This window comes from Drosophila willistoni, chromosome 3R (genome assembly GCF_018902025.1).
Source record: "Drosophila willistoni isolate 14030-0811.24 chromosome 3R, UCI_dwil_1.1, whole genome shotgun sequence".
Classification (NCBI taxonomy): domain Eukaryota; kingdom Metazoa; phylum Arthropoda; class Insecta; order Diptera; family Drosophilidae; genus Drosophila; species Drosophila willistoni.
This window is the reverse complement of record NC_061086.1, coordinates 33,442,980-33,465,215: the sequence shown is the minus strand read 5'-3', so window position 1 is coordinate 33,465,215 and position 22,236 is coordinate 33,442,980. Positions and strand designations below refer to the sequence as shown.

At 38.7% G+C, this 22,236-nt stretch overlaps 7 protein-coding genes across 11 annotated transcripts; 3 read left to right on the top strand and 4 right to left on the bottom strand.

Annotated features, from left to right (window-relative positions):
* Positions 1 to 1,727: 1,727 nt before the first annotated feature.
* Positions 1,728 to 2,526, bottom strand: LOC6649575. The gene has a single exon (XM_002072363.3). It carries the CDS (start codon positions 2,520 to 2,522, stop codon positions 1,731 to 1,733), a length of 792 nt encoding a protein of 263 aa, XP_002072399.2. The 5' UTR covers positions 2,523 to 2,526; the 3' UTR covers positions 1,728 to 1,730.
* A 1,126-nt stretch (positions 2,527 to 3,652) lies between these two features.
* LOC6649574 (protein takeout) lies at positions 3,653 to 5,734 on the top strand. The gene is made up of 4 exons (XM_002072362.4): positions 3,653 to 3,888; positions 4,846 to 4,935; positions 5,002 to 5,152; positions 5,237 to 5,734. The coding sequence occupies exons 1-4, from the start codon at positions 3,807 to 3,809 to the stop codon at positions 5,667 to 5,669; spliced, it is 756 nt and encodes a 251-aa protein (XP_002072398.2). The 5' UTR covers positions 3,653 to 3,806; the 3' UTR covers positions 5,670 to 5,734.
* A 1,144-nt stretch (positions 5,735 to 6,878) lies between these two features.
* On the top strand, positions 6,879 to 8,693 carry LOC6649573 (protein phosphatase 1 regulatory subunit 21). Its single transcript, XM_002072361.3, has 5 exons — positions 6,879 to 7,057; positions 7,179 to 7,544; positions 7,607 to 7,786; positions 7,844 to 8,347; positions 8,415 to 8,693. Exons 1-5 carry the CDS (start codon positions 6,992 to 6,994, stop codon positions 8,502 to 8,504), a joined length of 1,206 nt encoding a protein of 401 aa, XP_002072397.1. The 5' UTR covers positions 6,879 to 6,991; the 3' UTR covers positions 8,505 to 8,693.
* On the bottom strand, positions 8,651 to 9,268 carry LOC6649572 (iron-sulfur cluster assembly 2 homolog, mitochondrial). 2 transcript variants are annotated; one of them, XM_023179632.2, is made up of 2 exons: positions 9,174 to 9,268; positions 8,651 to 9,119 (listed from the first exon to the last, which is right to left on the bottom strand). In XM_023179632.2, the coding sequence occupies exons 1-2, from the start codon at positions 9,206 to 9,208 to the stop codon at positions 8,714 to 8,716; spliced, it is 441 nt and encodes a 146-aa protein (XP_023035400.1). In that variant the 5' UTR covers positions 9,209 to 9,268; the 3' UTR covers positions 8,651 to 8,713. The 2 variants fall into 2 exon arrangements, with proteins under 2 accessions (XP_023035400.1, XP_002072396.1); XM_002072360.3 differs by having other exon boundaries at positions 8,651 to 9,104.
* Positions 9,269 to 10,112: 844 nt separating this feature from the next.
* LOC6649570 (developmentally-regulated GTP-binding protein 2) lies at positions 10,113 to 11,715 on the bottom strand. Its single transcript, XM_002072358.4, has 5 exons — positions 11,533 to 11,715; positions 11,204 to 11,404; positions 11,015 to 11,142; positions 10,415 to 10,951; positions 10,113 to 10,348 (listed from the first exon to the last, which is right to left on the bottom strand). The coding sequence occupies exons 1-5, from the start codon at positions 11,594 to 11,596 to the stop codon at positions 10,187 to 10,189; spliced, it is 1,092 nt and encodes a 363-aa protein (XP_002072394.1). The 5' UTR covers positions 11,597 to 11,715; the 3' UTR covers positions 10,113 to 10,186.
* Positions 11,716 to 11,782: 67 nt separating this feature from the next.
* LOC6649567 (glycine receptor subunit alpha-4) lies at positions 11,783 to 21,825 on the top strand. Of its 4 annotated transcripts, none has more exons than XM_047009306.1 (5): positions 11,783 to 11,801; positions 19,764 to 19,863; positions 19,927 to 20,381; positions 20,441 to 21,099; positions 21,170 to 21,825. In XM_047009306.1, exons 2-5 carry the CDS (start codon positions 19,793 to 19,795, stop codon positions 21,452 to 21,454), a joined length of 1,470 nt encoding a protein of 489 aa, XP_046865262.1. In that variant the 5' UTR covers positions 11,783 to 11,801; positions 19,764 to 19,792; the 3' UTR covers positions 21,455 to 21,825. The 4 variants fall into 4 exon arrangements, with proteins under 4 accessions (XP_046865262.1, XP_046865261.1, XP_046865263.1 ...); XM_047009305.1 differs by lacking the exon at positions 11,783 to 11,801 and adding an exon at positions 11,829 to 11,905; XM_047009307.1 differs by lacking the exon at positions 11,783 to 11,801 and adding an exon at positions 11,847 to 11,862.
* On the bottom strand, positions 11,988 to 16,369 carry LOC6649569. Its single transcript, XM_002072357.4, has 7 exons — positions 16,176 to 16,369; positions 15,046 to 15,207; positions 14,328 to 14,981; positions 13,837 to 14,268; positions 12,952 to 13,767; positions 12,290 to 12,890; positions 11,988 to 12,238 (listed from the first exon to the last, which is right to left on the bottom strand). The coding sequence occupies exons 1-7, from the start codon at positions 16,197 to 16,199 to the stop codon at positions 11,988 to 11,990; spliced, it is 2,940 nt and encodes a 979-aa protein (XP_002072393.2). The 5' UTR covers positions 16,200 to 16,369.
* Positions 21,826 to 22,236: the final 411 nt, after the last annotated feature.

The following is a 22,236-nucleotide window of genomic DNA, read 5'->3' as shown; positions in this document are numbered from 1 at the left end:
CATTTGTATTATTATTAATTTATGCTTTTTTAAATTTTGTCCAAGTCGTCATTTGTATACAATTTTTAAATCTGGAAATGCTTTTATTGAAGTATGTGTGAGTCTCTTAGTACATATTACATATGTATTCAAAGAAAACAAAAAACTACATTAACAAAACATATAGCACGATTTATTTATTAAATTAAATTTTTTTTGTCAAATTTTTATTTCTCGAAAATTCTTGAATTGCAATTTTTTAAATGTTTAAATTAGTTTTAAATCTAAATTAATAAAATTACAGAAAGCAATTTCAGTTGCAACAGGTCAATAAGTTTGAATTGTTTACACCAAAAATATAAAAATAAATAACACCAACAAATATTATTGCTTATGATTTTAGTCTAGTTTTTTTTTTTATCTTTTTAACAATTATGCAAGTAACCTAAAGAAAAAACCATTTAATATAATTGAAGAAGTGCACAAACTTTTAATTGGCACTGTGTGACTGAGCTGCTTGACTTGACGTCAGTGGCAGATAAGGTTACACATTCTATTTGTCTCTCATTTAAGAAAAAAAAAATTAAATAAACGAAAAAGGAAAATTTAATTAATTTATTGTACACAGACACACTCGAAATCATATAAACACACACACAAAGATGTGTGAAAAAAAATATGTATTAATCTACATTCGCAGTGCTCAAATGGCGTACCAAGATTCAAGTATTAATCTAACAGTAATAGATTTCCCGAATCCCACCCCACAACCCCAAAACAAAATGGTTTCGTTTCGTATATAATCCTCACCCCACCACCCACAATCATCTGGATGACACACACACACACAATCGTAAAATTCCTCTCTAGTAATCTGTTCGATGTTGTAACGAATTTCACGTAATTTCTACGTCAAATATTTACAAATGCAAAATATCAGAGATCAATATGACATTGGCTGTTTTTTTCAAAGAACAAATATGAACACACTCCAACATTATATCATTATATCGTAAATCGGAATACATTAATGAACAAATTAAGAACAAAAAAAAGAGAAAAACTCATTCTAAATGTTGAAAGAAAGATAAAAAAAAACAACAAATAAATGTCAAAGCAAATATGCATAAATTAAAAAAGAAGAAACACTTAAATGGCAAAATGCAACAAAAAAACACAATGACGAAAGCACTTGTAACAAAATAGCACTGTTTTATTAAAAAGAAAAAGTGAAATACATAATTAGCAAAAAAAATTCTTCACTTAACTTTGGTTTCATTTCTCAAAGCAAAACCTATTATGTTCAAAATCCAGATGTCAACATATTTTATAGATGGTAAGTAGTTTCGGAGGTGACATTAGAAATTGTTGACATAATATTAAATAAGAAATAAAAACCATAATAGAAACATTCACAAATTATTTCCTAATGAACATATATATTTCAAAACAAATAGGATGTTCTTCAACGTGCTAAATATGAGAACAAGAGCTGCCAACTATGCTAATTACGATTGCTTAAACAACCAGTTTTATTTTACATAATGCTATATATTATTGTTTCCTTGGGTCCTTTTATTAAGGCACAAAAGTTAGTTTTTATTTTGGATTTGCTATATTCTAGTTCTGTCAGATTTAAAAGACAAAATTCGCAAATTCGTATTTAGATTCTATTCATTTAAATATAACAAATACTCCATAAGAATTAATGCATAATTTTTTTTAAATATTTCATTATGTCTTATAAATTTTCAATAGCAATTGTATCTTAAAGCACAGCTTTTTTCCAATGGAGCGCATGTTGCGCTCGATCCAACTCCTACTTCTCCTCTTGCCTCGACGTTTTGTGCCTCTCTTTGTAATTGCCATTGCAATAGCTTTTGACGCCAGGCATAAGGAGCTGTTGTTGTTGGCTCAGTCAACTTGGCTTGCTGCGTACTTATGTTGGCCTTATTCTTTTGCCACTTATTTCTATCTAGTTTATCATAGGCCTGTTGTAAGCGCAATTCATCTTGTCGCTTCTCGCTGAAGCAATCCATTGCATTCGATAATCGAAATTGTTGAAGTGAACGCAGCTGACGCAGTCCATCATTCTTATCTGATTTAGATTTAGTGGGAGTGGGGCTGCGACCCTGACACTGACCTTGGTTCAGAGTCATTGGCAAACGATTAGCGACGCAGGCGCTTTGCTCATAGAGACGACGATTGTCGGTATACTGTGTATTTATTCCTTCGCTCAGCTCCTCCCGCTCCCAGCCCCAGGTCAAGACCTTATTGCAGCTATGTTGCCGTTGCTGCTGTTGGATGGGGGACGAACTGCAACTGCAACTGGAACAGTGACTCACATCCGAGTTACGACGACTATAATTCGGACTTAAGTCACTTCTGGAGTGCCCCAAGCCTAGGCCAGTTTTCAAGCTGGGTTTCTTCACGAATTGAGTAGTGGGCAGATGCTGAGAGCTTTGTCTAGATGCTGCGGATGATGATGTCAGCGAATGTAAATTACTGTACCCATTAGGTTTGTGGCCTCTGCAGTAGCACATCGACATTCTGCTGATGGGTTGTTGTCGTTTGTCTTTTTGGTTCTTTTTTTTTTTGGATCTGTGCGTTGCGTGCTCATAGAATGTTTAGAGCAAACTGAACGAATAATCAAGTAATTGTTATGGAGAGAAGGGAGGAGGGGCAACCGGTTTAAACATATGTATGTGCGCCCAGCAAATACCTCCTAGTATCTCCTACTCGATAGTTTATACAGTTAGCCATTAGCCGGCTTGTTTCTCACATTGGTTTTTTGTTTATATTTGAACAACAATTGCAACAGTTTCCATAGACACACACATATGTGTGTATGACGAAAGGTCCTTGAGCAGCGCGATAACGAAAGACTTAGGCAACGAACGCGATTTACCCCAGGTGGTGGTTGATTTCGTGTTTCTTGCTAGTTTGGCTTTGGATTAGAACTAATTGCTTTCGATGTTAAAGTTGTTATGGGCAACGTTTTTTTTGTGTGGCAACTATTTTACTATTCCAAATGGGAATTATGCAATGGAACCGAACCACCGCCGAATTACATTAGAAGGAATCGGGTTTTGTCTTACAATTAGCAAATGTTTGCTTCCGGATCCATTTCAAAAATTTGAATCGAGTTTGAATTATACTTCTTTTATTAAGCATTTCTTCTTCAATCAAAGCAAAGAAATCTTTTTAGTGTTTCATCTTTTGATAAATTGATTTCAATGGGCAATCATTTAATTACAAATTATATGTTTTGCTAACTCTTCCATGAGGAACTGAAGAAAATAAATTTAAAAAACACGCCCCAATAATGAAATAAGTCAATATTATTATTGCCCGAACAATAAATATATAGGAAAACCCTTCAATTATGTAAATATAAAATAAAGTTCAATGAACCGCAACGCAAATCGGAAAAGAAAGGGCATTACAGTGTTGCCAGCTGTTGTTAAAACAAATCCTCTCAAGAGTGTTCCCACGATCAACTAACCAATATTCATGATAATGCATTTAAAATTTGTTCGCCTATGCGGAGTGTTTTTTATGGGCCAAAGCTTTGTATCACACATTCTCTGTTTGTGTATGAGTGCAAAGCTTTAGCTCGGATGCCGAAGCTTAGTATAAAAACTCAAACTCTTAAACCATCCCGCGTATATTGTGATAAGCTGTGCTAGTGCTGTGAGTGCGTGTTGTGAATCCAATTGGAGAGCCGAGCCCTGTGTATGGAAACTGGGTATAGATTACCACATACTAGCCATAGCCACATCCGATTTCTGATCGGAAAAAGAGAAACATACTAAAACACTAAAAGTATGTCAAAACTTTGGGCAACTTTTGCATCGTTACTTCAGCTTCAGCTGTTAATTGTAACCGTTGCACAGGCACCAGATTTGCGTAAGTAGTGCAAAAGCGGAAAAGTAGACAAATAAACCCAAAAAAAAAAGATCGAAAATCCATTTAATCCATCCATCCATTTTAAGTTCAATTGGCAAAGTATTTATGGTTAAAACGTGATCGATTTGCTCTATGGGTGGTTATTTTTATTATGTTTTTTTTTTTAATTTGGACTGTCTTAAGGCCTGAAGGTCAACGCTCCATGTAAAAAATAAATTTTTTCTAAACATAATGTCATTGGTTATGGCCTGTCTGTCTAACAGGGTGTAAAACGATGCATAAAGTAAAAAACCTGCAAAGAAGCACAAATTGTTATGCAATTGCAAATGTTAAACAAAATTGAAACTGAAACAGGTTGGCACTCGGTTTTGAGGAGGTGCAACAAGTTTTGTTTTCTTTACTTTCTTATTTTCAACATTAGTTTCCGCTTTTAGTTGCCCCACATTAGGCAACACATTAGGTTAGGAAAGCTAGGAAAAAACCACTTCTTCCCGTTTAAGCGGGTTGAATCACAACATCTTAAGACTAAAATATATCTTCCTATGCTTCTATATATAATTGAACATTTAGGCAGTAAATATATACTTAAAAAGTTTTGCAAGCGTTTTTTTTTTTTATTGAAACTTGAAATGGATTAATTGCTGGAATGTGGACTTGGACTAATATACATATACAAGATGCTAATATTGCCGCAGGTCATGGAATGCGTTATAAACAAAAGACTTTTAAACAAAAGCATCTTATACATTAATTTAGACGCGCTTCAACTTGACATTGAGACATACAAAACTTTGCTTTGTTATTGTTATTTACCAAGAAACAAGTTTTCGGTTTCTGTGGCCAACGAACTCTAGCCCAATTGCAGGCTCCGGGACTTTGTTAACTTCCGCAAGCCGAGTTTTCAATGTCATGACTAAAAGTTTTTTTTCTTTTTTTGGTATTACTTATTATTCACAGCCGAAGGCTTTCCCAAATGTAAACGAGATGCCAACTTTGACAAATGTCTGGTAGATGCAGTTAATGTCGCCATACAACTATTAAAACCAGGTAAATTTAGACCAAAATATTTCCATGTGATCATTTATGACAAAAATAAAATATGCTATTCTTCAGGTAATAAGGAATTCGGCATTCCGCCGCTAGAGCCGCTGTCCGTGAAGAAACTTGTTATAGATGCCGGCAATGCGCCAATAACGTTGCGCCAAACCTTGAAAAATTTGAAGGTGCACGACATGATCTCGACCAGCAAGATTCAGCGGTATAGGTAAAGTCTAATTAACGCATTTACATGATTAATCATAGATGTTCGTCTTTCAAATATCTATCTATCTTTCATTCCCTCGTGCAGAACTGATTTGAATAAACATTTGATTATCTGTGATAGTAAAACGGATCGCATTGAAATGATTGGCGATTATGAAATGTCTGGACGCATTTTACTTTTACCGATTACGGGTACTGGTAAAGCGAATATCACTTTGGTTAATACCAAAATCGAGCATCGTTTAATTGGCGAACCATACGAGAAGGACGGAGTGAAGTTTATGCGCTTGAAGGAATATCGTGTTTCATTCGATCCCAAGCGAGTGTATTTGAAATTTGAGAACTTATTCAATGACAAAACCCTGTCGGAGGGAATGAATCGTTTTCTAAATGAAAACTGGGAAGTTGTTTTCAATGAACTCAAAGTTGGTTATGCCAAAAGTTTTGGAATTATATTTCGCGGACTTTCAAATAAATTATTTGAAAAAGTTCCGTTCGATAGCATATTTTTAAGTTAATCATGAATTATCTGTTCAAATTATTTATGTGATAGTGGTTAAAAAATAAAATACGTTTTTCCCAATTTTTGTGAAAATTATTTAAAACCATCTGACCCGGCAGTCTTTGTTCTGGCCCTGTTCATTTTCATGTCTAATTTCTGTGGTATGGCGTCAATACTTGGTATTTTAGTTAACTTAAATAAATAGCTTAATAAGTAAACTAAATTTAGATTATTTTAACAATGCGTACCACAATCCAAGAATTGTCAACATCGACATTTTGTCCCTTTACTCTGACAACTACCGAACTTTTGCTGTCGACCATTAGGGGCGAACTTTAGTTGAAAATTTGATGTTTGGTTCCTTTTGTGATGATTTTGACGATTTTGCTCTTGCTAAGATGCAGCACAGCAAACGCGTTTGGAATGTCAATAAGGAGTCAAATCCTAGAAGCGAGTGGCATCGAAAAGGGTATTATACAAACCCTTTCCGTGGAAAAATGCAAATAAATCCAAATTTTCATAAAAATCGGTGGAGTAGCTTTTGTATGCATTAAATTTTTAATATTTGCCGCCATTGTAATCGGCTTAGCCTATCGTTATCGTTATTGTCGCACTATCGACTAACTTATCGCCGATAGAAAAAAATACCGAGTAGGGCAACGATGTTTGCAACAAACGATGAAACATCGATGTTTGCGCGGTATTTTTAAAATCATTCATTCATGTATTTCGCGAATCTCAATGTTTTTAAATTCTTCGTTCATATCCAACGCTGGAATAAAGAGGTATAGCAACAATAGTTAAAGTGATACTAAATAAAATCAAAGCGACTAAGAAAGATTTGGGTTTATATATTAATTATAAACTTATTTGGTAACTGTTTTTATAACTAATTGAAACTTTAACTTTTTCTTTTAAATTATTGCCATTAAAAAAAACAAAAACAAGGATCATTTTTGAGATTTTTGTTTACGATACTAGATTTTAAAGATATTATTTGGCTTCCATGCTAAATAATCGTTCCGATTCGCAGGACGACGCAGGCACACATAGAAATTAGTTGGCCATTTTTTTTAAAACTTCCGTGTCTGATGAACAACCCTAAAGAAACTTTGTAAAGAAGATAATATTAACTATCAATTAGTAAAATCCACTTTCCAATTTAAATTGCAAAAAAAAAAAAGAAAAATTTACAAAACCATCGATGTATCGATAGTACCATCGATGTTATTCCCAGCTCTAAGGGCAACACAATTGCTTAAATCGTGGTAATTTGCAAAATTTGTAAACTGTTTGATTAATTTAACCGTTTGGAAAAAGTCATGTAAAAACAGGAAAATGGTGACAAAGGAGGGCACTGTACCCGAGACCAAGTACCAGAAATTGGCCACTGAATACTCAAAGGTTGGTGAGGTGAACTCAATTTGGGCGATTCAGCAACAGTTTTGTTTGCTTCACGCCCACATTTTCTTGCTTTATCTAATTTAATGAAAATTTTAATTCCACTTCCGTTGACGTCGTGCAGTTGCGTTCCCAAGCCAAAGTGCTCAAGCAGGCTGTTCTTGATGAGCAGGCGAAGGAGGGCAACCTGCGGGAGCAACTGCAACAGTATGCCACCTCACTGCGTCGCACTGAGCAGGAGGTGGACTCCCTGGGTTTTCGTAACAAGCAACTGGAATCACGAGTCTCACAGCTGCAGCAGGAGATATCCGGGCAAGAGCAGCAACAGAATCAGCAGCAGCGAAACAAGGGATCTTTAAGACGTGGCTTATTGGGCGGCAATAAAGCGGAGGCTCCCATAGAAGCCGAAGTGGCAACAACAGCAAACGAGCCGCTTTTATTTGAGGAGCTGCAAAAGAAAATAATGGAAAACGCCCAGCTGACATCATTGGTAGGTCATGGCAAAAACTCCAGGTTGCAGTCAACAGCTATTAACGTTTTATGTCTTCTCAGATTGACGACAAGCAGCGGGACTTGCTGCTACATACGGAACGCATTGCTAGCCTGGAACAAAAGCTGGAGAAGCGCATAGGTGATCAAAATGAACTAGAGAAACGTTTGCGTAAAGAAATGGAGCAACTGCAACATAGGAATAATGAATTGGAAACAAAATTAGTGGATGCAGCCAGCATGGTGAGTAGCCACAACTAAAAAAGCCACAATTTCATAACTCTACATGTTTTCCCGCAGCTGGGAAGTGAAGATGCTTTAAGTGCCACTGGTAGCGATAACACACCTCAACACAATCTCCAGCAGCAGCATCCCACACTGAATTCCAGCCAGCTGTCAACCGAAGAGCGGGTTGTAATGCTGGAAAAAGAAGTGGCCCATTGGCGCGCCCAATATGAAGTGGCCAAACTTCAACAGAACCTCAACTCAAATAAGGATCTCAGTCTGGCGAATTGTAGTTCATCTGCTGCAGGTGTAACAGTTAAACCAATGGGCGAAGCAGCCCCATCTGGGCAAGATTCTGCAGATCCTTTGGCTAAGGAACAATTGATATACAACTTATTTAGTAGAAAATATGAAGATCTACTACGACTTAAGGCCCAATCGGAGTCTCGACAACGTTCCTTTGAATTGGAATCAATGCATTTGCAAAATTGTCTAGAAAATGCAACACAAGAACTCAAATCGAAGGATGAGCAATTAGCCAGCTTAGGAGGGGCTTTACAAATGCTAGAAGAAGAATTGGTGAGACATAAAAGTACCTCTGTTTCATTGGAAGCTTAATTACATTTCTTATTTTCTTTCTCTAAAGACTACCACACGACTCAACTATGAAGAGCAGATCAGTGTCCTAACGGAGCAAGTGATAAGCCTCAGCGATCAGTTGGCGGCCAGTAAATGATTATTGCAATTTCATCTTCTCCTGCCCGCTTTAATGTAAATTATTGTAAACTTAAAACAAAATGAAAGGAAAACTCTTAACTCTCTATGTATATATAACAATACACATATGATATATATCCATCTATATATATATTAAAGTACATATATGTTTTTGTGTTAGTGTATTAAATATTTCACTAAAGTTTAACAGCAAGTACTAGTAAATTTTTATAGTTTAATTGAGAACGAAGAGCCACAGGAACACCCTTGCTCGGCCAGTGGATTGGCTATCATACGAAATCCTGCTCGAATCAACTCGCTGTGATAGTCCACAGTCGCTCCATTACAATAGTCCAACGAGATGGTATCAATCACCACCTTGGCCTTATCCTCCCCAAATTGTCGATCGTCGTCATTGAGCTTCGAGTCCAAGTCGAATTTATATTGAAATCCAGAACAGCCACCGCCCTCGACAGTCACGCGCAGAAAAGAGCCGTCTGTACAGATTTCACGCAAACGTTTCAAGCAACTCTCGCTGACTTGGATTTGCTGGTTCTCTGCAGATTTAGATGAAGCGGTAGCCAAGTGTCTTATTGGATTTGCAGCTCTCATTAAAGACCTGAAACAAGGAGGACTGTTTAGTACTTAGTTGGTTGTCCAAAAGTACATTGGTTATTCGTTTGGTTACCTTGGCTTGGTAAACTGACTTAATATATATGCCATTTTAAAATCTTAGAATTTCAACAATTTATTTTGTGTCGCGTAATACAAAACAAAAATCAGCTGTTCAAATCAGAGTCACCCTCGACTTATCGAATTATCGATAAGAAAATCGATTGAACAAGTGAAGGAGGTTTATTTAAATTTTTGTTTTAAAACAGATCCTTGTTTTGTTTTTTTTCTAGTCAGAGTTGGCATTGAAGATTAAAGGCATAAGATAGTTTACTTATAAAATGTTCAGTTTTCATCTATCCATAGACTAGGTCCATCGTACAAAATTTTCAGTTCAGGAAATCCATTCAAAATTCCTTTTTTCAGGACAAAAAGATAAGTAACAGTACCGAAATGAAATCAGCATTACAGTTTGTCGGAAACCTCACCCAAAGCCTTAACAAGTTAAGTCGTGGCTCATCATGGCTGACTCTGGGATCCCTGCAGGAAGAGGCTCGTGCGATATCGCAGCTCGCTAAGTCGCCTAGGAGTTATAGTTCCGATTGGACAAAAAAGGAATGGCCAGCAAAGAAGTTTGATGTAACAATTTCAAAAGATAGAGGTGACAAGCGAGAAAAGAAACAGGGTCGGGATTCACCTGCCCGCATCCAGCGTCAAAATGAGCTGAAGCGTTTGGCCAAAGAGCTGCGTAAGTCGCGGCGCGGTGCAAGTGCGCCTAGTACAGAATCTCATCCGAAGGCGTCGTTGGATGACTATGCTGAGCGATACAGCAATACAGTCAAGACGAAAAACGAGGCTCCATACTGGCATTCCTGGTCTCCTTGTAGCCGAAAGTTTTATCAAGAGGATGGGGAGGTGGTGGAATTAAAAGAGAATCCCAAAAAGCTATCAAAATAAAATAGAACGGTGCAGGACATAATTTCTCTTAAATTCTGAAGATGCAATACAAATTCGCTTTATATAATATATATATATATATAGAATAGAATATATTTCAACTCAATTCAGGACACTTAACAAAATGCAGGTTTATTTTTTGACCACTTGAATGACATCCTCATCGGCCATCACATGGGCTATGCCCACGCGTTGTGGTGAGTACTTTGTGGATGTGCCCCAGACCAAGGCATATTTAAATTGAGCAGCCAAAGTGCGATGGATAGCATGGCAAACATGCTCCACGCTGACGCCCTACAATGAGAATGCACAAAGTGATTACAATTTGTTGGAAATATGATTGGTAATGTATTTACTTGCCTTTCTTAAAATCAAACCATCGTCGAAGTCGGGCGGTGCTCCTGGCTTCTTCGTATAGACTCGTATCAATTGTAATGCTTCCCACAGCGCCTCTAGCATGTAGTCCAAATTTAATTTCATGTTACAACTAACCACAATGGAGTGTGGCTGCCGTGCCAGTCGGTCAACCTCCTCGATTGATATCTGATCGATCTTATTGTACACATACAAACAGGGCAGATAAACACGATTCGCCGTCACCACGTCGATGAACTCATCCTCCGTGCAATCCTCACGAAACAAAACTTCCGCATTAAAGATTTTAAAAGAATGAAGAATCATTTGAACCATTTTCTCACTGCAGCGAGTAAGTGCGCAGGTAGCATTAAAACTCAATCCGCCGCCTTTCTTTTGCTTAAAATAGATGTTGGGCTTCCGTTTGTTCAAACGTATGCCCACCGATTCCAACTCCCGCTCCAGTAGCTCACGGTGAACATTCGGCTTTGTTGCATCTAGCATCATTAGAACCAAATCAGCTGTGCGGGCAACAGCAATGACCTGACAATTGGGAGTCGGTTTTAAAATTTCTACTTTATTTTGAGAATCGTGTGCTTATATTACCTGACGACCACGACCCTTGCCCTGGGCAGCTCCTTCTATGATACCCGGCAAATCGAGCAGCTGTATATTGGCCCCCTGATACTCGATGACTCCTGGTATGCAGGTTAAAGTGGTAAACTCGTAGTTGGCTAAAAAGAATATTGTTAAATACACTTTTAGTTGTGGAATTTGATTTCATTCTTTAATCACCTGCTTCCGATTCTGTTTTGGTTAGTGTGGACAACATTGTGGATTTACCAACAGAGGGGAAACCTATGAGGGCCACTCGGGCATCTCCACTTTTGAGCACATCGAATCCTTCGCCCTTTTCACCTTTCTTCGAAGGCTCTAGCAACTGACTCCGATATTTGGCTAACTTGGCCTTTAGCAAACCCAAATGGTATTCGGTAGCTAGACAAAAGGAGAAATCATGAGTGCAAATCCTAACCTAATTGCCAGCAAAGCGAATTCCAAAACTAATGCGAGACGCCGCAAAGTCTACCGGCAGCCGCACCCCTTTCCTTCGCCACGAGACTCACCCTTGTTCTTCTGTGTGCGTGCTATCTCGCGCTCGATTTCAGCAATCTTCTCTAGAATACCCATGGTGCTGATGTTTGGGTGGCATTAAGCTAACAACATCAAAAGTTAAAGTATTTAATATTAACACCAGTAGAGTTGTCAGCACGCGGGGGTGGGCAGCATTTATTTTGCCGGCTACAACTCTGTGTTGCTAGTTATGGAATTTCTCATGGAGTTGCCACCTTTCAAAATAGTCGAAACTCAAATGTGTCGCGCGATTTTTTGTTTTGTATGTTTCGATTAGATTTAATTGTTTAAAAAAAACTCATAAAATATACACAAATACACATGTAAATACTGTTACAATTACAAGAAACCTCACAACACACAAAAGTGAGGATAAATTACAATAGTTACTGTTTAGTTGAGACTGTGAGATAGAAAGACATTTAGATAGATGTTGGGCGAGAGCCGCCTAGTTATTAGTGTAGTAACCATGTCCATCATTGCCCATGAACTCGGTCCAACGCTGGGCATCAATGTGATCCAGCTCGGAGCAAACTTCACCTGGTTGAAGCGAGCGGCAGGTGCAGGTAATCCCAATCCTTGTAACTATTAACTGGGACTCATATTTTGGCAAGGCGGGTTCAGAATCCACCAGGCGCTCGCTGAGGCACTGCTTGAGGAATTGTTTGCGTAAGACGCGCAAATTGTCCATGGTGTAGGCTAGAATAGAAACGTTAATACGTGAAATAATCTTGAAATTTGATTACATACTCTTATAGGCGCTTATCTTCTCTTCGACACAGCTGAGATCCTGCGGCGAGAACAGCGGTGGATACGCCTCCGATTCCCTTATGTTTAGCACAAAGGCAAAGTCTATTGAGGATGTGAGATTGCTCAAGGCTTTGAGCAGCACACCGGTGGATGAAATAGATGCTAGATACCAGCCTGCCGAATTCGAGGAATCAGATACATTTTCTCTAGTTCGACTAGTTGTCGTGCTGGCTGTGGAAGAGTCTTCCTCTCGGCGCTGACGCCGACGTCTTCGTTTATGAGTTTGGCTGGCATCGGCTTCATCTGCTTCTTGTTGCCGTTCTATCTTCTCATTGTCCAACTCAAGATCCCATAGACTAACGGGAGATTGTCCCGCAAAGGGTAAACTGGTTGTCGATGAGCTTACATCCAAGTTGCCGCTACGCACATCCCGACTAATTTCACTGGGATATTTGCTTCGTAAGTGTATGGGTCGTTCGTTTTGATCGCCCAACAGCTGAGGCACTTCATCATTGTACACCAGTTCATATTCCTCGGGCACACGCATGGGATTTGGATTGTCCACCGGTTGTATAGCTGCTGGCCCACTTTCATAGTCCCTCTACAAAAAACCTCAATTATGAAGTAAAATTATAAGGTAATATCCTCTATAGATAACTTACAAATTCCTTGTAAGGCTGCTGCTGCTCCTTAAGAAAACCACCGAAGTTATCGTTCGGCAACTCTTGAGGCAAAAGTTCTTGCAATTGCTGCTCAAGAAGCGCATGCTTATGATGTTTCGATCTCTCGGTGTTACCTCCTGCTTCCCGAAGTAATTGCTCCCGATTAGCCAGTAATTTCTTGAGAAGCTTTGGATGCTTTAGTGGTGACTGTTTGCCCGTAGCTGCCGGCCTTTGTGTGCGATTCAATTGTACTTCCAAATCATCTGTGCTAAAGAGATCAGCTCCAGGTGGCTCTATATGCCTCGCTATGGCATAAAGTTTCAATACAGTAGATTCATTATACCTCAACCGACAGGTATCGGCCCGGGCTTGAAGTATAAAATCGCTATCGGGTACAAATTCATAGGCATCTCTTGCATTTGGACGATTTCGGCATTGGAGTTGCCAATGCAAATAGAAATCACCGCCAAAACTCTGGGATATAGACACGCCACCCAACAGGCTATTTGCCCCACCAGCATCCAACATCATGGCATTGAGCAGCGGCTGGCCAGTGCGTCCATCCAAAATTGTCGTCTGAGAGTAGTAATAGACTGGGAAACCAGGACCCATATTGTATTTAACCATAAAATCCGTGACGTTATCGTGGTTGAAATGACCCGGCACAATGGCACTGACGCATTCACTAACCGGGAACGTGTAGTTCCACATCATGCTATAGTTTTTACCATCAAATGCATAAACCGAACTATTGAAAGCAGCAACGATAACATCGGCAACGCCATCGCCATTAAGATCACTAAGCACTGCGGGAACCTAATCAAAGAAAAAGAAAAGTAACATTTGGAAAGCCATTCAAAAGAAATCAAGAAAAGGTTTACTAACCATGAGACCTGAACCCGTCTGCCTATATAGAGGAGTGAAATGCTTCTCACTTGTATGAGCCATAAGGGAATGTAATCTCAAGGAATAGACACCTCCGGGTGTATTTTGTCCGCCGGTTAGAATCAATAGTAATTCGGTGCCATCAGCTTGTGTTATTAATTGAATGGGTACAAACATCTCCTCACGATAGGGTGTGGGTATAGTACGAATCACTTTGCCAGTTTTGCCCGAGATCAGCTTAATGTGACCAGCCTTCGATTCTTCACGTTCCTCCAGATGTGCAGCGATGAGCTCTGGTACACCATCTTCATCCAAATCCCTAAGCACATTGATGGTATACAAATCCATCACAATGGGCGAATTCGTTTCAACTTCCAGTTCATGAAAGGTCCAAATAACCGTACCAGTTCGTCCATTAATTGCATAAATCATCTGACACGGAAGCAAAAATAAAAAGTTTGCCTTAAGGTGTAACAGATAGATATACTTACACCCAAACGTCCTGCAGCCACACAGTCTGTGCCCCCGTCACCATCGACATCTGCGTTGCAATGCAGAGAGAAAACATTCGCCACACTCCACGATTGCCACAACGTGGAGCCATCTCGTCCGTTGAGGGCTACAACGCCTCCTTCACATGGTACCTCGTCATTTTGCTGGGCAGATTTGCAACGCGGCAGGGGAATGCCCTCATAGTGGATATTATCATCAACACCATATCCAAATATCACATCCTGTATGCCATCTCCATTGAGATCCGCTGCCCGCAATGGGCTCTCACTATTCATTCGCGCTAGACTGCGAGTCCAACGCTTTTGTACACTGATCTGAGTGCAAGGAACAAATTCACTGCCCATACTACTGCCGTAAGCAACGTTTGTAATACCACCAAATTGCGGATCCTGACGCCACCAATGCTTAATTCTTTGCAGAGGCAGGGGGAAGAGTGTCAACATAAGGGCAGCCAAACTGAGCAGGGCGCACAGCACAGTCAAAGCAGCCAAAGCATAGCAGAAGGGCTCACAGCAACGACAACATCGACGCCGCTTGTGCTGTTTCATAATGGGTCCAGAATCTGTGGAACCCGAGCTGTGTTTACGTCGTGGTGCCATCAAGGGACGCTTCAAGCCCTGCTCTTCACTTCGCTAAAAGTAGAAAACTTCCATTGCATTTGTTCTTCTGATTAGAGGAACCTTTTAACTGACTAACCTTGGCCGATCTGGCATCCTTGATGAAGACCTCATCGTCCACATCATCACTGATGTCCTCATCAATTGATGAATCCCGTATGGCAATGCGTTTCGAGGGCACATATGGTCGCAGTTTAATCATTTTGTCACCGCCTAGGGTAATCTTCTCCCTTTCAGGCGCCTTAAAGATTAGAAAAAATACAGAAATTTAAGAAAAAATTTCTTTGAAATGCTGATTATTTATTTTTAATGCATTTTTCGCAGCGGGCTATTGTGCGTGTATGCAACTGGCTTGATAGGCGTCTATATGATAGGGTAAAAATCAATAAATACGTCACAGCTCGCCGCTCCAGCTGGCTGGCATCGGAGAAGCGCATGCGTCGAGGTCGTTTGGGGTGGTCTGGAACCACCCACACCATGCCACAAGTCTCGGACAAATCTCTCGTTTCGTGGAGAGCCAAAAACCGCACACGTGTTTCCTGGTGCCACTGAGGCTACAGGTTTTGTTTGTCAACAATGATGCCGCCCACCTGAGAGAGATAGAGAGATAATCATTTGCTCATTCTCTCTGTGTCTCAGCCTCTCTGATATCAACTGTTGCTTAGTTTTTTGGGGAGTGCTACCCCCATTCTCAACATATGTGTATGCATACAATATATGTATGAATGCTGAAGACACAAGAAACTCCCCTTATTAACATTTCGAAAGCGGTTCAATGTCCTCGCGGTTTATCAGGAGAAAGAGATGGGTTCCTATTCATGAATGAAGTGGCTACCATTCGGGAGTTAGGGAGCATTTCCCATTCACTAAAACTTCCGTATCCTTCGACGAATATGGGTCAGTGTTTTGTGACGTATGCTTCCTTTTTTTCTCCCCTTATATGGGAGACAAAGCGGTTGCTTATTAACTATTCAAAAGTTTATGTCGGCATATAAGTGACTGATGAATACATAGACTACCAGCAATCTAATACACATTGAGAACAAGTCACAGAACGATCTTTAATACAAATTTATATTAATTAGTTAGCATCTATTTGCTTTGCTGTTTTAGCTCCTGTACTCTTATTAACTATTTATAATGTTTGGGCAATTTGAGATTCTTTCGATTCGTTTTTCACGACTTCCTTCTCTTGAAGTCTCTACAAACCTGAATAATACCTCCAAGCAACATTTGGCTTTTGTTTTATGATATTCAGATTGCAATTAATTTCTTTGCGTTGTCTACAAGCAAGGTTTTTTCTTTGTTTCAAATGCTTACGACCTTCGTTATCGCGCACTTTTTTGACGTCACTAAATCTTTGCGTTAGCTTCAAAGATATTTTGTCGAAAATAGAAAGTTTTGTTTTTTTGTATAATATATTTTTGAGAAAATTTCAATGACGCAATGATTGTGAAAAGCCAAGTTGAGAATGAGACAAAAATACTCGTATAAAAAAAAAAAACCTTTTGCAGCAGCCGCAGAGCCCTGATGCCCTGATGTTGCTGCTGCCCTCAGCAGAAAATTTAAGAGCCCCACTTTGGGGAGGAGGTGGTGCTGGAAGTAGCGGCGGAAGGTTGTGGCAGAAGGAGGGCGTCTATAGTTTTTGAAAAGCGTGCACGAGCACTCAGGTCTGTGGATCCAAAAAGCCGAGGCAACCATCAAGCTCGACTGCATTCGAATAAACTATAGAAAAATCAGCGGCTTTTTATAGTTAAAGGCGAAATAAAGGACTGTGGGGATTCGACTTTGGGTGTGCTGGGGAAGATTGTGGAGGGGGATGGAAAAAGCTAGTAACTTAAGTGTGTTATTATCGCATCAGAGATAATTTAATAACGACCGAGGCAATGATGATGATGATGACTTGTTGTTGTTTTGAGGCCAAAAAGGATGTGTTGCAGTGTTCAAGTAGTGCACCAAGGCGTTGAGTGGACTTTGGTAAGAGAAGAAGCAAGACATAAATACACCCATTTTGCTCATACATATGTATGTACATACATATATGCAAAGTGACTACCAAATGGGGCTGAGCTATTCCAAGGTTATTAAAAATCGACCTTGTCGTTTAGCAGGTAATATTGGTTTGAGGCTGACATGCGAAATTTTAATCACAAATAAATACACAAATGCTTAATTTTAATATAGTAATTAGAATATTATAAGACTGTATACTTATGTAACGCCCAGAAACTGTAAAACTGCCATCAATGTTACTATAGTTGGGTATGTCAATCTGCTAAATGCCTAATCTAAACTATTTGTCTTTTTTTATAATTTATAATTATAATTAATTTTTTAATTAATTTATGTATTCATTTACAATCTCTCGCTTTTTTATCATCCCATTAACATTTGTTCGCCCGTTTCGCCATGCCGTCAACAAGAACGGAGAGCTTACTCCAGATTACGACTACAATGCCCAAAGCATTCATTAGCCAGCTTATTTATGCCACTTACTTCTGTCTCTTGCGACAAAAAGAAACAAAACCAAATTCGCTGCGACAAAAATGCCCACTCATGAATCCCACTTGAGAGTCGAAAGTTGTTTCAAAGCGACTAACAAGCGAAATTGATTGGAAATTTTGTGCCCCACAAAAGAACAGACAAAGTGTCGAACAAGTGCAACCAACAGCAGATACAAATAAACATTCTTAAATTTACAATTGCTTTAAAAATCGATGGAGAAAATTAAAACAAATTTTGTGCATAAAACTGGCACGTTGAAGGTCCTGGCATTCTTCTTACATATTGTGCATATTGTCGATGACGACAGAATCCCCTAGTGCAGATTATGCATGGCATACGCAATGCCAAAGTACTTCAAAAAATTATGTTAAGTGACTGAGACAAGACAAACAGGCGTATATATGTATCTGTTCATTGGATGCCATCCCTGGCAGGGTTGATGTTTGACTGTCCTATATATAGACGTATTAGATATGTCTTTCCCGCATTCCATAAAAAACAAAGAATTAAAGACATGTCTTGCCTTTCACTTTTGCTTAGCTCTCATACATTTTCATCATCCCCATCATCATCATCATCGCCATTAGCAGCATCAACCTCATCGTGCTCATCATCGAGCACATTCTGCATCCTGCTCCTCCTTCTTAGTTGCTGAACTTGCACGGTTCACGTTTAAATTCAAATTCCAAGCCTCTGACTGTCAGTTGTCAGCGAAAGTTCGAACTGTAAAGACGTGAAAAACGGTTTCCAAAAAAGAAAAGCTAATATCAGTGCAAATATTTAACTTGTTTACAAAAATTTATTGCAAAATATTTAATACAGCAAAAATTTAAAACATAAAGTTTCATAAACAATTGTTTGGCTCTACTAACCGTGTGTTGAAATTGGAAAAAAAGGAAAAACGAAACTAAAATGTTCAATCGAATATCTAGCTGATGGTTATGTAACAGCCTGTGAAAATTTTTGTATCTCTCTCCTGGGTTTGAAAATCAATTAAAAACGTGAATAATCAAGAAGTATAAAATCTTAAGAGTAAACTTATCGGTAAAAAAAAATATACATTAAGTTTATGATAATTTAAGGGCTTTCTTTTATAGTCATTTGAATTCTTTAGAATTCTATACACCTCAAGGACTTTTCATTAAATGTAATTTCTTTTTGGTAGTTCTCTTTTTTGCGAACTACTTTTTTAAAAATTTTCTTTTCTGTCTTCATATCTTTTTATTGTTTAGAATTCGAATTAAAAAAAAAAACATTTGTATAAACCCCAAAGGCTCGTGATTTTTCTTTTCAAGAAGTCTCAGAGCGTTAAAACAATTATAAAAGTGACTTTTATTCGAATTGTTTATAAATTACAATAGAATTAAGTAAATAATAATTAAAATATATAGCTAATTTCTAAGATCATTAAATAAACTTGCACGATAAAGTACATTTTTATTTTCCTCGAATTCATTTCTTATCTTAACTGATTGATGTGAATTAACACATGTACAATTAGATAGAAGTTTTAAACATGCTGTTTATTTTCGAATGAAAATATTTTATGAATCCCAATGAAAATTAAAATGCTAATCAATATTTATTTCGACTATTTTCGAAAATAAGTTGTCCTAATTTTGCACATTAATTAAATGAAATAACTAAACATAAATAATAGTAAAACCCGAACTCAAGGAGCATTTTGCAGACGCAGAAGTGGCTCGACAATTGTCCTTGTCTAATGGGCTCTTCTTTTGCTCGCTCTCTCTTTCGCTATGTCTCTAGCTCTTTCTGTACATATTCAGATTCTTTTATTTCCTTTCTCACTGGCGTGGGGCATAGAAGAAAAGCAAATGGCGCGCGTGGGGCACTTAAAGCGCGGCAGTGAGGCAGACCCAGACCCGTCTTCGAGTGGCTTTAATTGTGTATTAAGTCGGGTATTGTGTTTGTGTGTGTGGGTTTAGTTGTTGTTGTTGTTGTCGGAGAAGGGGTAGAAGGATGCGCCGCCAGGGTTGCCATCTATGCCAATGCCGAGGCTATGGGCGGAGGAAATTTTCTTTTGTATGTCTATTTTATTTACATCGGTAAGCAGCATAATTGTTGCTATTTTTATTATTCCGTGTCAATCGTTTGCTCTCGATGCATTGTCAATGTCAAAGTGACATCGAACATTTTTGAAGGGGCGCCTTTTTGTCCTTTGATCTGCTTAAAAATGAGCAAGGTCGAGGTCCATTCTGCCAAACCACCTTCAACCAGGTCAGGAAGGACATCAGCGTATATAATCTTAAAAATAAATTCCCTCAATTGCAGGTTAAACGAGCAGGCATCCTTCAGCCAAAATGGTAGCTCAACTTATGTTTCTAGTCCTCTGCTTAATTTGCCTCAAACACTATGCCAAAGGAGAGTTTCAGTAAGTCCCACGGATAGTTGTTTTATTTTCTTGAAAATAAATTTCAAGTTCGCTTTAATGTAGACAAAGTCTGGCCATAACTGATATTCTTCCTGAGGACATTAAACGTTATGATAAAATGCGTCCACCCAAGAAAGAGGGTCAACCGACTATTGTGTACTTTCATGTCACGGTAATGGGTTTGGACTCAATCGATGAGAACTCAATGACCTATGTCGCAGATGTGTTTTTCGCTCAAACCTGGAAGGATCATCGATTACGGCTGCCGGAGAATATGACACAGGAATATCGTTTGCTGGAAGTGGATTGGCTAAAGAATATGTGGCGTCCGGATTCATTTTTTAAGAATGCCAAGTCGGTTACGTTTCAAACAATGACCATACCAAATCATTATATGTGGCTTTATAAGGATAAGACCATACTATATATGGTAAAGTTAACCCTAAAATTGTCGTGCATTATGAATTTTGCGATTTATCCGCATGACACACAAGAATGCAAATTACAAATGGAAAGCTGTAAGTTAAGATTAAACATGAAGTCCTAATCTTTCTTATCGTTATCTTTTCGTCATTAGTGTCCCACACGACAGACGACTTGATTTTCCAATGGGATCCCAATACTCCGCTGGTAGTCGAGAATATTGAACTTCCCCAAGTGGCTCTCATACGCAACGAAACGGCCGATTGTACTCAGGTCTATTCGACTGGTAACTTCACTTGCCTCGAAGTTGTATTCACTTTGAAACGCCGTCTAGTCTATTATGTTTTCAATACTTATATTCCAACCTGCATGATAGTGATCATGTCATGGGTTTCATTTTGGATTAAACCAGAGGCAGCACCGGCGAGAGTTACCCTGGGTGTTACATCACTATTGACACTCTCCACGCAGCATGCCAAGTCCCAGTCATCGCTGCCACCTGTCTCCTATCTGAAGGCGGTGGATGCCTTTATGTCTGTCTGTACGGTTTTTGTGTTTATGGCTCTGATGGAATACTGTTTGATCAATATTGTATTAAGTGACACGCCCATTCCAAAACCCATGGCTTATCCACCCAAACCAGTTGCTGGTGAAGGCGGTGGTGGCGGCACAGCGGGCGCCAAGAAGGATTCCGACGCTCCACCGGGAGGAAGTAACAATGCCAGTGCAAATAAGTCAACAATGTTACCTTTGGCCGATGAGAAGATCGAGAAAATCGAAAAGATTTTCGATGAGATGACCAAAAACAAACGTGTGAGTTTGAGTTTCACAAAAAAGAAGATTGTGTTATATAAATTTTGTTTTTTTTTCTTTAATTTTTAAGGTTGTGACTACTACTCGACGCGTTGTACGTCCACCATTGGATGCCGATGGACCGTGGATTCCACGTCAGGAGTCACGCATAATACTTACTCCAATTATAGCTCCACCACCGCCTCCGCCCCCGCCAGTTGTGAACGAACCAGAGCTACCGAAACCAAAGCTAACGCCAGCCCAAGAGCGTCTTAAGCGTGCCATCTATATAGATCGTTCATCGCGTGTCCTTTTTCCCGCTCTCTTTGCCAGCCTCAACTGCATCTATTGGATTGTCTTTTATGAGTATCTTTAAGATCATTATGGCAATGCTGTAAATATGTTCTATGTCTTCTTCAAACGAAAAAAAAACCAAAACGTTAATTGTTCACAAGTATCTCTACATAATTATAAACAAATTAAGTACTTAAGCTTACACGCACAAGCTTTATGTCAACGAATTTTAAACAAGAACAAGAAAAGTTTGCCAAACTAGCGATATGTTGATCCAAATGATATTACCTAGTGTTTAAACAATTAATATATCTAAATGTAACAATTCAAATTCCTAAATGCTTGAAAAGGTTATTAACATATTTATCTGTCTGAAGTCAAATGTAATTTAATGTCTCTCGATCAAGAAATGCTTTTAATTGTAAATAAAAACTAGAAGAAATCCATCGTCTAGGTTATAAGCTTTTTGGTTTACTGTAAAGCTAGGGATAAAGAAAGCTTTGAAGGCTAAGGACCAGCTGGCTCGAAGCTTTTAAGACAAAGGTAGGTAAATTCTTATCAAAGGGCTTCCAACCCCAGGAGAGCTAGTCCAAGAAAAAACATTATAATTCATAATTTCTCACCCATTACCACTTTTTATTCGTGCAGATTTTTGTTACAAGTTTTTTGTTATGTGCTTTTTCTTTTAAGGTGCCCAAACAATGGGCCAAGTTTTCTACAACTTACACTAAGTACATACATACATATGTATGTATATATATGGCTCTTTTCGAAATGCCGGGCCAGTCTTGAGTCAATGGAGTCTTTTTTTCTCTCTTCTGTTTTGTGAATACCCAATTAATTATGTTGGTCACACGCTCCATA